The sequence below is a fragment of the Eublepharis macularius genome, chromosome 5, assembly GCF_028583425.1.
Source record: "Eublepharis macularius isolate TG4126 chromosome 5, MPM_Emac_v1.0, whole genome shotgun sequence".
NCBI lineage: Eukaryota > Metazoa > Chordata > Lepidosauria > Squamata > Eublepharidae > Eublepharis > Eublepharis macularius.
Window position 1 is genome coordinate 12528793 of NC_072794.1, and position 13350 is coordinate 12542142.

Genomic DNA, 13350 nt, shown 5'->3' on the forward strand with positions numbered 1-13350 from the left:
TGCCTGTTCTCACGCCTGCGCAATTCGTCTCTCCATCGCCCGGGGCATGCGCAGTGTCGGCTGCTCTTCCCCTCTGGGCTCCCCGCGCTTGCCTTCCCCTCCCCTTTCCGGCGGCCAGGCCTGGCCTGGCGCATGCGTGTTGGCAGCGCCTGGTCGTTGGCGGCGGTGTCTCGAGCGCTGAGGGGGGGGAGTCCTGAGGGGGGGGAGGGATGCGGACGGGCAAAGATGGCGGCCTCGTCGAACAACCCGCGGAAATTCAGCGAGAAGATCGCGCTGCACAACCAGAAGCAGGCCGAGGAGACGGCGGCCTTCGAGGAGGTCATGAAGGACCTCAGCCTGACGCGTGCCCACCGGGTGAGGGGGAGAGGAAGGGGCGCCAGAGAGCCGCCTCAGGAGGGGAGGGGGCGCCTCACTGTGGGCCCCTGTCAGAAGGGGCGAGGGCGTCCAGAGCCCCCACCTCAGCGAAGGGGGAGGGGCGGTCCCTTCCCCCGCGGGAAGGGTGGAACAGCCATCCCAAATGGGTCGGAGGAAAGGGAGGGGGTGGGATATTTTCCTCCTCAGGACAGGGGGGTGGGTTTCTGAGGGGAGGGGTGGAGTCGCCTCTGAGGGGAGGGGGTGTCAATAACCACCTCCATTACTCGGTGGAGGGGGGCATTAAAAACCATTCCCAGCTAAGGAGTGAGGGAGCTGGAATAAAAGGGGGGACGAATATTATAGCTCACGGCCTCCCTTTGCATTTCACACGGGGGAGGGAGGAGTCATTATAGATCCCCTTCTCAGGAAGAGAAGGGGGATTCGGAGAGAAGGGAGTATCAATAATCGCTCTCAATGTGTAGGTAAGGCAGGGGACATAAAAAGGGTGTGTGTGAAAAGGAGGGAGCCTTCCTCTCATATAGGGGAGGGGTTGTTAGTGGAGGGAGCACTCCTCCTGAGGGAAGGAGATTCTCCAAAGGTGGCCTTAATAACCATTTCTGCCCCTTCCTCTGGGGTATAGGCACGGGAGAGGGAATCTAGGGGGTGAGGAGATTGGGGTGGATCCCCTTGGAAAGTGCAGAAGGAATTCTGTGGAGAGAAGGTAACACTTCTCCTGTATAGGTGTGGGAGAAGAAATAAAATCTTTATGCATATGGAGAAAGTGAACAACAACACTAGTTTTAAGAGAGGGAGGGCAGAAACAATAATGCCCCCGTATTAATTTAGGGGTTTGGTGAAATTACTAAGTCTTCTCTGGTGTCCATAAAAAAACTTCCCATATGTATATAGTGTGTGTGGGGTGTGTGTTTTGGGCATGAGGTTGGTTGATAGCCCCCTTACTATGTTTGTATGGAAAGGGGGAATTAATAAATGTACCTGTATGTTTATATTGGGAAACATGTGAAGTTAATAACACCCCTGTTGTGTGAATGGGAGCCAATGAGGTCTTAATAGCTCTTTCTTTCCCCAGTTGATGGTTTGATGGGATATTAATATGTTTTCCATGATGTTTATCAGTATGGGGGTAATGAAACACCTTCATTTTTATGTGTACACTAATAGCCCTCACTGTGAAATAGAAAGTGTTCTTGTGAGGGGTGGGGACCATTCATGACCCTTTCTCCCATTTATGTGTGTGTTGGGAAATTGTGTTTGAGTATGTGTGTATGAGGAGGGTTAATAACCACCCCTTCACCAATTTATGTAGGAGAGGAAACAAATTCTACCTACATGCTAATGTTATGCTCATTGGTGAGGGAACCCCCGCCTCATTTCATATTTTGAAGAGGTATTCACAAACCCCTTTTCTTATGTTTTTTTGTAGGGGTGGGGTCAGGAACTGTGAGACAAGAAGTGTGTGCATATGCCTCTTCATTAACTTGAATGTTAGGGATTTGTGACCAAGAGGTTAATGTCTTGTTCCCATTTTATGAGTGTATCAGGTGGTGAAAATCTTTCCCATAAGTGCATATGGGAGGGTAATTGTAAGGGGGGGAATTATTGCATTCCTGCAGTTTTTATGTATTTATGGGGTGGTTAATAACCTCTGTCCATTAATGCCTAGAGGAATTGATAAATCCCTCACATGTGTTTGTGGTGGGGTGATTGTAAGGGATGGAGCTGACTCAGAACCTCACTATTTTTATATATTTACACACACATGCACGCCGCACTCACGCACGCGTTTGAGGTGAAACAGTTCATTAAAACGTTTACACATTTAAAAGCCATAATTGCTCAATCAAACCTGTGTCAGTTAAAAAGGAAAGTCCTTCTGTGTTTTGTTTGTGAGTTTCTGACTGTCTGCAGGGCTGGTTGTGAAGACCTTAGTGGATGGTCTTCTTTCTTGTGTATGTTGTTATGACCAATTATAATATACAGCAAGTAGAGATTGAGAATGTTTGTTAGTAGTTTTGAGAGATTAGGTAGGATGGGGGAATTAATCTCTCCTCTTGTATTGAAGGAGCAGCATAATATCCATTTGCTCCAGAATGCGGAAGGTTTTTTTTCTAAAAAAGGGGGAGCTTATTTACTATCCCAGGTATTTCTGTGTAAGTGTCAAATTGTAAGGCAAACAGAAAGGTATTTTTTCAAAAAGTCTTCAATGTTATGAATGTTTTGCACATGTGATCTTTTCATGGGTTGCAGGAGAAAGGGAGGCAATTTAAAGAGACTCTCTCTTCAGAGACAAGATAGTTTGTTGTTTGGGCTACTATAGATTATAATTATTGATAATACCAACTATAGGTAGGCATTGCACAATTTGTATTACAATTGTATAGGTTTGTGGCAATGAATAGTTGGTACCTTCTTACGAATTATGTACAATAGCCATCTGTGATGGAATTGGGAAACAGCTTTTTTTTGAGGGGATAGTTGCACATAAGGGTATCTTTTTCTTTTTTTGAGATGAAGCATTTACCATCTAGTGGAGTGAGGGAGGTTGACCTGCGTATTGGAGGGAAATTGTAAGAGGGGGCAATGTAATCATTAGAATTTACCCATTTTGTGGTATGTGGTATGTAATTACTATTCCATTTACTCACTTGCCCCTCTTACAATACAACTTGTTTCTTCAATGAGTTGTAATAGAGTGTACATAGAGGGCAACTGACATCTCTCAGTTGCAGAATGGTGATTATCAGGAATTTTTTTCAGCTGGAACGCGATGGAACGGAGTTCCAGCACCTCTTGAAAATGGTCACATGGCTGGTGGCCCCACCCCCTGATCTCCAGACAGAGGGGAGTTGAGATTGTCCTCCGCCCCGCAATCTCAACTCCCCTCTGTCTGGAGATCAGGGGGCAGGGCCACCGGCCATGTGATCATTTTCTCCAAGAGCAATCCACTGAGTTCCACCACCTCTTTTCCCAGAAAAAAAGCCCTGGTGATTATTATTTCCTGGGTAAGGTGGATGCAGGTGCCAGAGCTTTGTTGCTATAAGGTCATGATGCAAAATATCAGAAGGGTCTATTAGCATTGCCAGGATGCCATGGCTGGACGAGTGGATCACCTTTCCTGCGGGTGCAGCCCTTTTCTTGTTGGAGGGTGAGTTGTCAGTATATCCAAGAGTTTCCCTCTGATTAGGGGAGAGTAGCCTTGTAATATCTTCCCACAGCCTAAAACTGTATATGGATTTGGAGTTACTTTGGACTTTTTTGGAGTTAACGATAGCAAATGGGGCTGTTAGATTTTTCCCCTGTGTCAACTGCACATAGATTGAATGAATAGTCAGCTATACTTTGCTGGTGATGATGATGATTTTTCATCAGAAGAAAATTTGACTAGCAATATCTTATGGTCAAGGAAGAAAGAATTCAGCTAGTGGTGTGGTGGTGGTGGTGGTGGAGTATGCCCTCAAGTCATAGCAGACTTATGGTGACCCCTGGTGGGGTTTTCATGGCAAGAGACTCACAGAGGTGGTTTGCCATTGCCTGCCTCTGCACCCCTGGTCTTCCTTGGAGGTCTCCCATCCAAGTGCTAACCAAGGCTGACCCTGCTTAGCTTCTGAGATCTGACCAGATCAGGCTCACCTGGGCTATCCAGGTCAGAGTAGATATTTGTTTTCTTTTGTGGAGGCTGGAGGGTGATAGGTATAGCAATGAAACCTGGGTCCCCCCCTTATTGATTGGAAAGTGGTTTGCTTGAGGCTGTTTAATAACAGCATAGGTTAATATCTATTTAATGTCTTCAGCAGACATCTCTGTTCAGTCCAAGCACACTCGTCATACCACTGCTTTTTGTTACATCAGACCACTGGAGAAATTCCATGTGATCGTAAAAGATTCTGATTCTAGACTCTTTCATAGTGTATCTCCAGTAGCATCCAAAAGCAGTTCTGTTTAATGGTTGGGGTTGCCCAAGCTGGTCCTTTTTAACTTCTTGTCACCTTCATTCTGGGGGCAGGATATTGTGGAAGAATAGATCTGAATATACTAAGGCACCAAGAGGTGAGGAGGTATCTGGTGGCCTGTGTTTTTAACAACCATGGTTCCTGGGTAAAATAGAAGGAAGCTAACACAACAGAGTATGTATCTTCTTCCTGTTGGCCAACTGTTTGAAGATCTGTGCAAATACACAGGGAGCTCTTTGTATCTGGAATTCATAGCATCTTCTGTTCTGTCAACGGTTCAATTTACAAGTGTTTCCCGTGAGCAGCGAGGGTCCCTGAGCAAGCCTTGGTGGTGGATAAATTCAGATGTGAGGTTGTAGTGCCCGTGACAAGTGCAAAACAGATATTATCCCTGTTGCACCTTAATTGGTATCCAGGGTTGGAAAGTGCACCTCCTCCCGCTCCTTTTAGTCTCTTGTGGTTTTTGCAAAAACATGTAACTGCAAATTATAGTGTGATTATTAAAACTGCACATCAGCTCAGTTCTTAACAGGGGCAGTAATGTTTTTTTAATAAATATAATGTGTTTCCTTGTTTAGATTTTATGATACCTTGAGTTTTACTGCTGTTCCCTTACCTGTTCTTTTCCATGTACATGTGCGTGTGTGCGCGCGCGCAAAGCATTCAAGCTTCTTACAAAATGTAGCATCTTGATATTATAACAGGTCAGCCAGGAGTGCTGAACTCATAAGGGAAGTTTCCTCTTAAGATCCAAGATCTTAAGAACCAAGATAAGGAAACAAAGATTACTTCTTTTTTTAAAAAAATGAGCTGAATTTTTTAAAGTTGCAGTATGGTTCTGGATTGACTCAGATACTTGCTGAGGTAGCACTGTGTGTCTTGGGAAGGGGGTTTGAAGTTGCTTAGCCCTTCGGTTAACTTTGGTTTGCTGTCATCTTGGAACCTGCTGTGCAGTACCTCTTGAAGAATCTGTTTAGAATGCATCTCTTTAATTAGCTCCATTTTTTACATCAGTGCTTCCCCCCCCCCTTAAGCCTCCTGATCAGCAATTAGTTTTGCCAAAAATACACTCTGCAGAGAGAGGGGGGGGGGCAAACCCCTCCTTGTTCTTCAATGTGGCAAGCCTTGCTGCTGGACTGCCTGACTTCTCCATCTCCATCCCTCACCTCTAGATTGGCAACTGGAGGAACACCTTCTTGCTATTCTCAGCGTTAGAGATTCTTAGCATTCACTTAATGCCTTGTAGTCAGAACTGAGTTGCAGAAGTGATTGCACATGTCTCATAATGTGGAATATGTCTAACTGGATTTTAGATTGTGGTTATTAGATTTTAGATTGTGGTTGTTTAAATTTAGTTTGTTTGTACAGTGAAAGGAGGTTTGCGAATAGCCATTTGCCTTGGTCAGCTGTGGCTAAGAAGCTGTTTCAGGTCACTAGTCAAAGAACCTTTTTCTAAATTGAAAGACTTGCTGTTTTTTCTTTTTTTCTTTTTTAGGGTGTCAGTATGCCACAAATGACCAATACAAGTAGATCTGAACAAGCGGATTAATTCATGAATTCTTTTGCAGACATATTTGGGAAGCTGAACTGCAGAGCTTTGGGGAATATGTGTTTGCACAAGGACCAGTTAGTTGTCCTGAATGGTGGCTGCTGATTGACATTTGAAATTTTAGTTGTGTGTGTTTGATTTAGAAGATTTTTATTTTTCCTTTTTGCTATTGAAAAGGCAGTTGAGAGGGTTTACGGTGGAATTAAACACTGAAACCGGAATACAGTGCTAACAGTGCAAAAGTAAAAAGCCTGCAACATCTTTAAAAATGCTTGTAAAACAGCAATGAAACAGCAGTTAAAAATAAACAGAAACAGTTGATAAAAGCACCAGTCCAGTAAAAATCACAGTACAGGTTACAACAGCAACAGATCAGAGGATCCGAACGCACATACTTCCAGGAGAAGGGAATAACACCGTCTGCGGGCCACCACTAGAAAAGCCCTGTTTTAGCTGAAAAGGCTAATTCTTTATACTGATAACCCACGTGCGAATACACTGGTTGTAGATTTTGAGTTACTGAAGTGGAGGGACCTGTACTTAACACATAACACATACATACATCATCCATCTGAAGATAAATATATTTCCATCCACCTCAAGTCATGGGCTTAGGGTAGATAGTAATTGCATAGGCATGCTGAAGACAAAACAGAAACTAATATGCTATTCTTGTCAGACCTTAGCGTTGCTATACATATTAGGGATCATCTGCAGTATCCTAGCGTACAATGTAGCGCTATGTTGAATGTTCTACACAGGTTTGGTTTTCGGTGAAATAATTGTCTTTGGGAACATGTGAAAAAACCTCCAAATCCTCTGTTTTAACAATCTTTCATGGTTTTCCTTGCCGCTGTTTTATAGTGCTGAGTGACTTAATGCCATTTTTAGGTCTCCCTTTCTCACTGTGTAATGTCACCCAGTAAAGAATCATATAAACATAACCTCCCCCCCCAGTCAGATTTGTTTGTGTAATGACATCACTAAAGGTAAAGGAAGCCCTCTCCTCCATTCAGCTCTGAGCACAGTGTGAGGAAGAGGGACCCTCTCCCCATTGTCCAGCCAGTGTTCCCTGTCTTGCTGCACTTGGGATTTAGTAGCCTGCTGACTGCTGCGTGTTAATACTTTGACCCTAGTTGTGTGCAGTTACATGTGACTAATTGAGGAAGAATATGAATGGGCAGCTGACTGTGTATCCGAATGTGCACGGCATCCATGTTCTGCCCCAACTAGTGAATAGTGTGTGATTGGCTCCGCAGAGGGAGAATTGGTTCAGTTACCTAGGCAACAGGGATGCGGCTCCCCTTTCTTTCCGACACCTGCACCCCTGTGAACAATGGGGTACAAAGAAATCACTTAAGGGGGGTGTTTTTCATAGGGTTGAAATATGTTTTACCCTCCACCTTGATGGTGTGTTTCAGCTTAGAGTTAGATTTCGCATACTTCATTGAGTATCTCAACACTGTAAGGTCAGTCATAGTATCTTCATTTGAGCAGAACGGGTTGAGTCTGAGAGTGGCTTGCCTCAGTTCATGGAAGTGGTGCAATCTGAAGGGAATTCATTGCAAAGGCATCCTATTTTGTCTCAGTCTCTTAGCAGTTATACTACACCAGGTCCTAATAAGTCATGTTGGTTGCACTTATGTCTTCAAGGTATGAACACACGGTGCAGGTGTGATCCACCATGTCTTGGTAGAGGGCACAAAGGATTTCAATGTGTGGAAATCTACAACTAGGCTGCCTTCCCCCAAGGAATTCCGTGACCCATCCCTCAGCCCTGGCCACAAATGCCATCAAACACAAAAAAACATAGCACCTTACATTAGATGCCCACCCTGTGGTTCTCCAGTGGATGGGAATATTTCCGCACAGCAAGAGGATCCAAGGGTTTTAGGGCAATAACAGCCCTGTTCAATAGACAGCAAAAGTAGCCATTTTGCTATGGCTTCCCAATCCATCCTTGTGTTTAGTTGTGTGTGTGGAAGGGGAAGGAGTTAACCTTCATCTTCCCGTGTTGCTCTGTTTCTGTTTATTTATTTATTTTGCCTTGCTTGGCAACTAGATGCTGTTCAGCTTTGCTTTAGAAAAAGTATTATTCAGTTCTGTGGAGGCGAACTAGTTTCCCCTCCCCCAAGCTTTTTATGTTATTAGCAATTCATTCTCTGTCTTTTGGGGGGGGGAGGTGAGAAGGCAGTGTTTATCATCATCTCGACTGCCTTGTGTTGGCTATGGCATGAGCTGCCGCTACACTACAGCGTGCACGGCCCACTGCGATGCTGAGTGCTCGTTTGTTTTCTCGGGCTCCCCCCCTCCACCTACAGTGTTTGATGTAGTCTTGTGCTGGTGATGTGTGAAGAACTCAAATCTTATTTCAGGTTTTCCTCCCCTGAAAACAATTTCAGTTTGAAGAGCGGATGAGCTTTTGAACGAGGGGGCGGAGAGGGAGGCATCTAACTGTTAGCAGAGCATATTCTGATATTGTGCTATATTACCAGGCGTAGAGTGTGGGAGGCAGATGGCTGATGGGGACCATGCAGTATGAAGGAAGCGTTGAAAGGGGGGGGGATTTGCATCTCTAATTGGTTGTGAGACTAGCTGTAATAAGTGCATGTGGAGGGGGACAGAATGATGTTTGAACTTGAAGGGGGAACACTTCCTAAGAGGATGAGATGGGTGGTCTTTAAGAGGATGCATGTTCTTTACTTTCCATTGATTTGGGAGTGAGCCAGTGGTGACTGAGTTCTAAAAATTAGCTTCTCAGTCCAAATGCCTGTTCATTTAAGCAGTCCTGGATACCTTCAATATTTCAGACGAGGTTTTTCAAAGCAAAGTATATGGAGTATTTAATTCACCATGAATGTGTTGCCAAGCACGATAACACTTAGCATTTCCCCTTTCTTCTCAACGCACACACTATCTCGGTAATCCTAAATGGTGGTCCAGTAGTATTATCGCTTACAGAAAGAACAGTTGAAATGGAGTCTGTGAGAGAATAGCTTGCCTAAGGTCTCATCACAATTTGATGGCTAAACTGATATTAAACCAAGGATTTTGAGCTCATTCTCATAATGTGCCACTGGCTCTATTTGTGAGGCCGAGACCTGGTACCTAGAATTAATCCGTCATTGATAGGCATCACTACTGCCCAGCTGCCTGGGAGAAAACACTCCCATTCAAATGGGCCTGCCTCTCATTTTTGTTTTGCTTTACCTGGAGATGCTGCTTGCATTTTAGCTGTGGCTGGCCCAGTATTAGTCTCTCAATTCTTCAAGAGTTCTTGGTAAGAAAAGTATTTGAGCTCCCTCTTCTGGAGTTTGTGGTGTTAACTCAAAATAACAGCAAAATAAATTCACAAAAATATTTTCCTACTTGGGTCAGACACGAGAGATGGAAAACAAGTACCACGAGTAAGGGAAGTACAGTGTTGGGGCTGAGAAAAGCCTTCTGCGGATCTGTGTTATCTCTCTTTGTAAAAATATTCTAGTGGAGGTAGGTATGTCAGTACACATGTAGTGATGGCACATGGGTTAGTGGTTTTCAACATTAACGGGCTCTCTACCTTAACCTGCTCACCAGTGCAACATGCAAAAGGCTGAAGAACTAAAACAATAAATATTATAGTTGGAATGTACCCAGATTTCTTAAATCTTGTTTTTTGTAAGCTGCCTTGAACTTGTTTTCAGGGAGAATCTGCAATATAAGCATTTTAATAAATCAGTGATGGCCAAGGCTGGCAGACAGAGGACCCAGTGGACCTATCTGAAAATAGCCCCGCAACTGGTTTTGTAGTGCAACCCACAAAAAATGGACAATAAAATATTTTTTTTAAAAAAATTAACAATAGGGTGAGAGTTAAAAATAAGAGGTTTTTTTCTGCTGTAGGTGCCAATAAAAATGAGGATTGCCTGAAAAATCAGGAAAGTTATCTAGTTATGTATGTAATTGTATGTGCAACCCATTGTTGCCTTGCTGCTGTCATATTTCTCTGCCTATCTTTTTAAAAAGTTTTGGTGCATGTGTAGCATTGCTCCAGAATAGCATAATAGTACGCTTTAAAAAAAAACCCTAATAACACTGCATTTGCATAGCAGCTGCTGCAGAGTACAGAAATACTTGAATCCTCTGGCAGTGCTAATTGGTGGAAGGTACTGGGTTTCCTGTTGCAGTGATCTACAATGAAAAAACTAATTGGCTGCCTCCTGCTTGGGAGAAGGGAAGAGAGCAAGACTATTTCATATGCAAACAGAGAGAGCAGCTCTTGTTGCCTTGACTCTCCCACCTCCTCCCAATCTCAATTTTGTTGGTGAGATTGGCAAAGCGAGTGAACGGGGAGGTGTTTTCTTTCATCCAAACACAAGGCGTACCTTTCCTTCTGGACACATGAAAAAGATCATCTCAGCACCGCTATGCCGGGAAAGATTTTTTTTCAGGCTTTAAAAAAAATAGTGGAGCTTTTACAGAAAAAATGGGCTTTTCACCATTTATGCAGGGATGTATGGAAACAAAGTGTGCAACGGGAGTTGCTGAAATGCAGAAGAACCTCTGTGTAGAATCAGCCCAAGTTGAGCCACTTTCTCTAAGAGGGGCCAAGCAAGCCAGCTGAAGCATCCAACCCTCTTCATTTCCGTGGAGAGAAGAGGAAGTGAAAACATCTTTTGAATAGCTAATCTCATTGCCAAGCAATTCTTAATTGGAAAGCATTGTTTCTTATTGAAGGGTTAACCCAAATTTGTCTCTGTAATTTTAAAACCATACCTTTCACCTGTTCACAATGAGTATGGAAGTATACAGTTGTTTCCACTGCTTTTCTTAAAAATGTGGGCTGTCTAGTATTCACTTTCCCAGCCTTTTTGCATCTTCCTAAGTTTGGTTCACTATTGTCATCATGCGTAGCTTTTCTTCCTTCTGGAATTAGTAGTGCTTCAGTCATCTGCGCTAAGTCTCCAATCTTAACTTTTTGCCTTTTTGCTTCTAATCTTCATTAGACCATCTTTTAACTGCTACATTTTTCAGTCTGCAAAGGAGGCTCTGAAAGCAGTGCTTTCTCTGTTCTCTGAAACACCAGTTAGTATTTGAGCAAACATGTTTTAACCCTGTAGAGAAAGACATCTCCTATCTTCTCAACTCTCTTGTATGACAACTGTCTCATGAAAAATCATCTGCTTTGGATACATTCATTTTGGACCTTTTTATCCTGCCTCTCCTCGCATTAGTTTTTTTAAAAAGATAAGTAACTGATTCAAACATAGGGTCTGTCTCTATTACCCCCTCTCTCAGGTTATTGCAGTAAAGTAGCATTATGAAACCTATCTGGAAATAGTATATTTACATACAGAAAAAATTCAGAGGCTTTCAGTACATCGTAGGAGCATAGCTGATTCTGTTTGCTACATAATGATGGAGACAATATTTACTTAGAAGGTGGCAGATACACCAAGTTGTGGTACTGGTCATAACAACATATTAAAAGTGCCTTTTTTGTGAGGTGCCTTGAGGGAGGGTTAGGAAATTAAACTGCGTTTGGATGCCACATACATCTGTTACATACTGATGGCGCAGTAATTTGTTAGATATGACATCTGAATGCAGATGATTCAACAACCTGTTGTATTGGCACCAAACTGGGATTTCAGAGCACAGTTTGTATCTGGCTGCTCCCAGTTTGAGTAGTTTGTGGTGGTTGTGACTTAATTCACAAACCAAGATTCATTGAGTGGCACCACCTGGCTGCTGGGAGAGGGAAATGAGGCAGAGATCAGACAACCCCGTGATTTGCTGGTTTTATTTGGGAGAGTACCCCAGGTTGGTTTCACAAATCACTGTTTAAACATACTAAAACTTATCATTATCTGAATGTAACCTAATAAAACAGAGATATGGAATGCTTTCTTGCTCTTTGTGAAGCTGTTTAAAACAATTTTAACTGATGACAGGCACTGATTGATTACATTACTGATTGAAAACCTTACTCCTTTGCTAGTAGTCCACCGGAAAAGGAAGCCACAGCCTTCAGTTTGCAAGACCTGATGAAGGCTGTTAATGACTGGACTTTTTGGAGGTCATTAAGGTCTCTCCCTTTCGTGACACTGTAGTTTAATGGTTAGGAGAAGTGGTTTACCATGAAGTAGGGATGAAAGAAGGAATTGCAATGGCTAAGAGAGGGGGAGCTTTGGATACTGTGTCCTGGGTCTTGTCGACAGTAACCTAGGCTTTGGATTTCAGTATAGCTGCTTAGGCAGAGGCATTATTCATCTGGTTGTTCTTGCACATGATTGTTTGCTACCTGGCTGCCTTTATATGTACACTAGAAGGACTTATTTGCTATATTGACATCTAAGATTGTTCTGGTAATCCACCAGATTTCTTTCCAACATGTATAGTTCTACTGATTCAGGTGATTATCCTGCATCTTTTTCTCATTCTCTTTTATTTGTTTTACATTGCACTAGCTAGGCATTGGAGAGGAGGTGGGTGGGTGGGGAGAAGTAGGGACTGAGTGTCTTCCAGGATTGGTGCCCAGATGTGGATGTCTGTCTGTACTGGATTATTCTCAATGGGATGTACATTCTGGTAGCGCACTAATTCACAGCTTGTCACCTGCCGCTAGCCCTGGATTTGGGGTCATAATATCATATAATTTCTGGCTTTTCTGTCTCTTGTGATGCCTCTGATTCATCTTGCATGCTTAAGAGGTGGCATTAGAAAAAACAGGTCAAATGTTTTGGAATAGCAATTTGTTACTATAGAATGACAAGAGCTGGGTTGTGCATATGGGTGAACCTAAATGTGCTCTGCAAGCTAGCAAAACTGTAGGAATTTGTGGGTGGTTTTGTCTTGTTCTTGAGTGGATTATTGGCATTTTTTAGGATGATTCCAGAGGGATGGTGATTCCAGGATGTTCTGTGTACATCTGCTTGGAAATCCAAGAGTGGCCTTCCCCACCCCTTCCAAGCTGTGAATGTGTACACTTACCCTGTCAGATGGAAATTGTGGCTCCATCAGCAGTATTTGTGCAATATGGGAGACATGTGTCCACGGCCTACACTATGATGTACATAGGTTTGCACAGCTGCTTTTTCAGAGTTCTCCATTCCCCCCCCCCCAGCTTGTCATGTTTGTATACCCTCTTCACTCCCTCCTTCCCACTGTATGTGGAATGCAGTTGAGAAAGCATGTTTAATTTTTGTTTGTGGAGAAGATGCAAATTTGTTTCTCCAGACAGCTGCATTTGGATGTCACAACAAATTGCAGTTTGACTGAAGACTTACAAAACCAGGGAGCCATCGACCATGCTTTGTTCTAAAGTGAAGGAGTGCACAACCACAGTACTGAGCCAAGTTGATGCTAGTCATTAACAAACTACTTCCTGTTAGTTATACATCTGAATGCAGCCAACGCCATCCAGAATGATACCTGCATTGAACCTGGGTCTCCTATGAACAGATGAAGCTGGTTTATATTGGCAGTGTTGACCAT

General features: G+C 43.3%; 1 protein-coding gene across 2 annotated transcripts in view; it reads left to right on the plus strand.

The window, feature by feature from the left end:
* Positions 1-209: 209 nt before the first annotated feature.
* CRTC1 (CREB regulated transcription coactivator 1) overlaps positions 210-13350 on the plus strand; it is a 78214-nt gene continuing 65073 nt past the window's right edge. For both annotated transcript variants that reach the window (XM_054981408.1, XM_054981409.1), the window contains exon 1: positions 210-354. In XM_054981408.1, coding sequence (XP_054837383.1) covers positions 226-354 — 129 coding nt within the window. In that variant the 5' untranslated portion in view covers positions 210-225. The remainder of the gene's footprint in view (positions 355-13350) is intronic.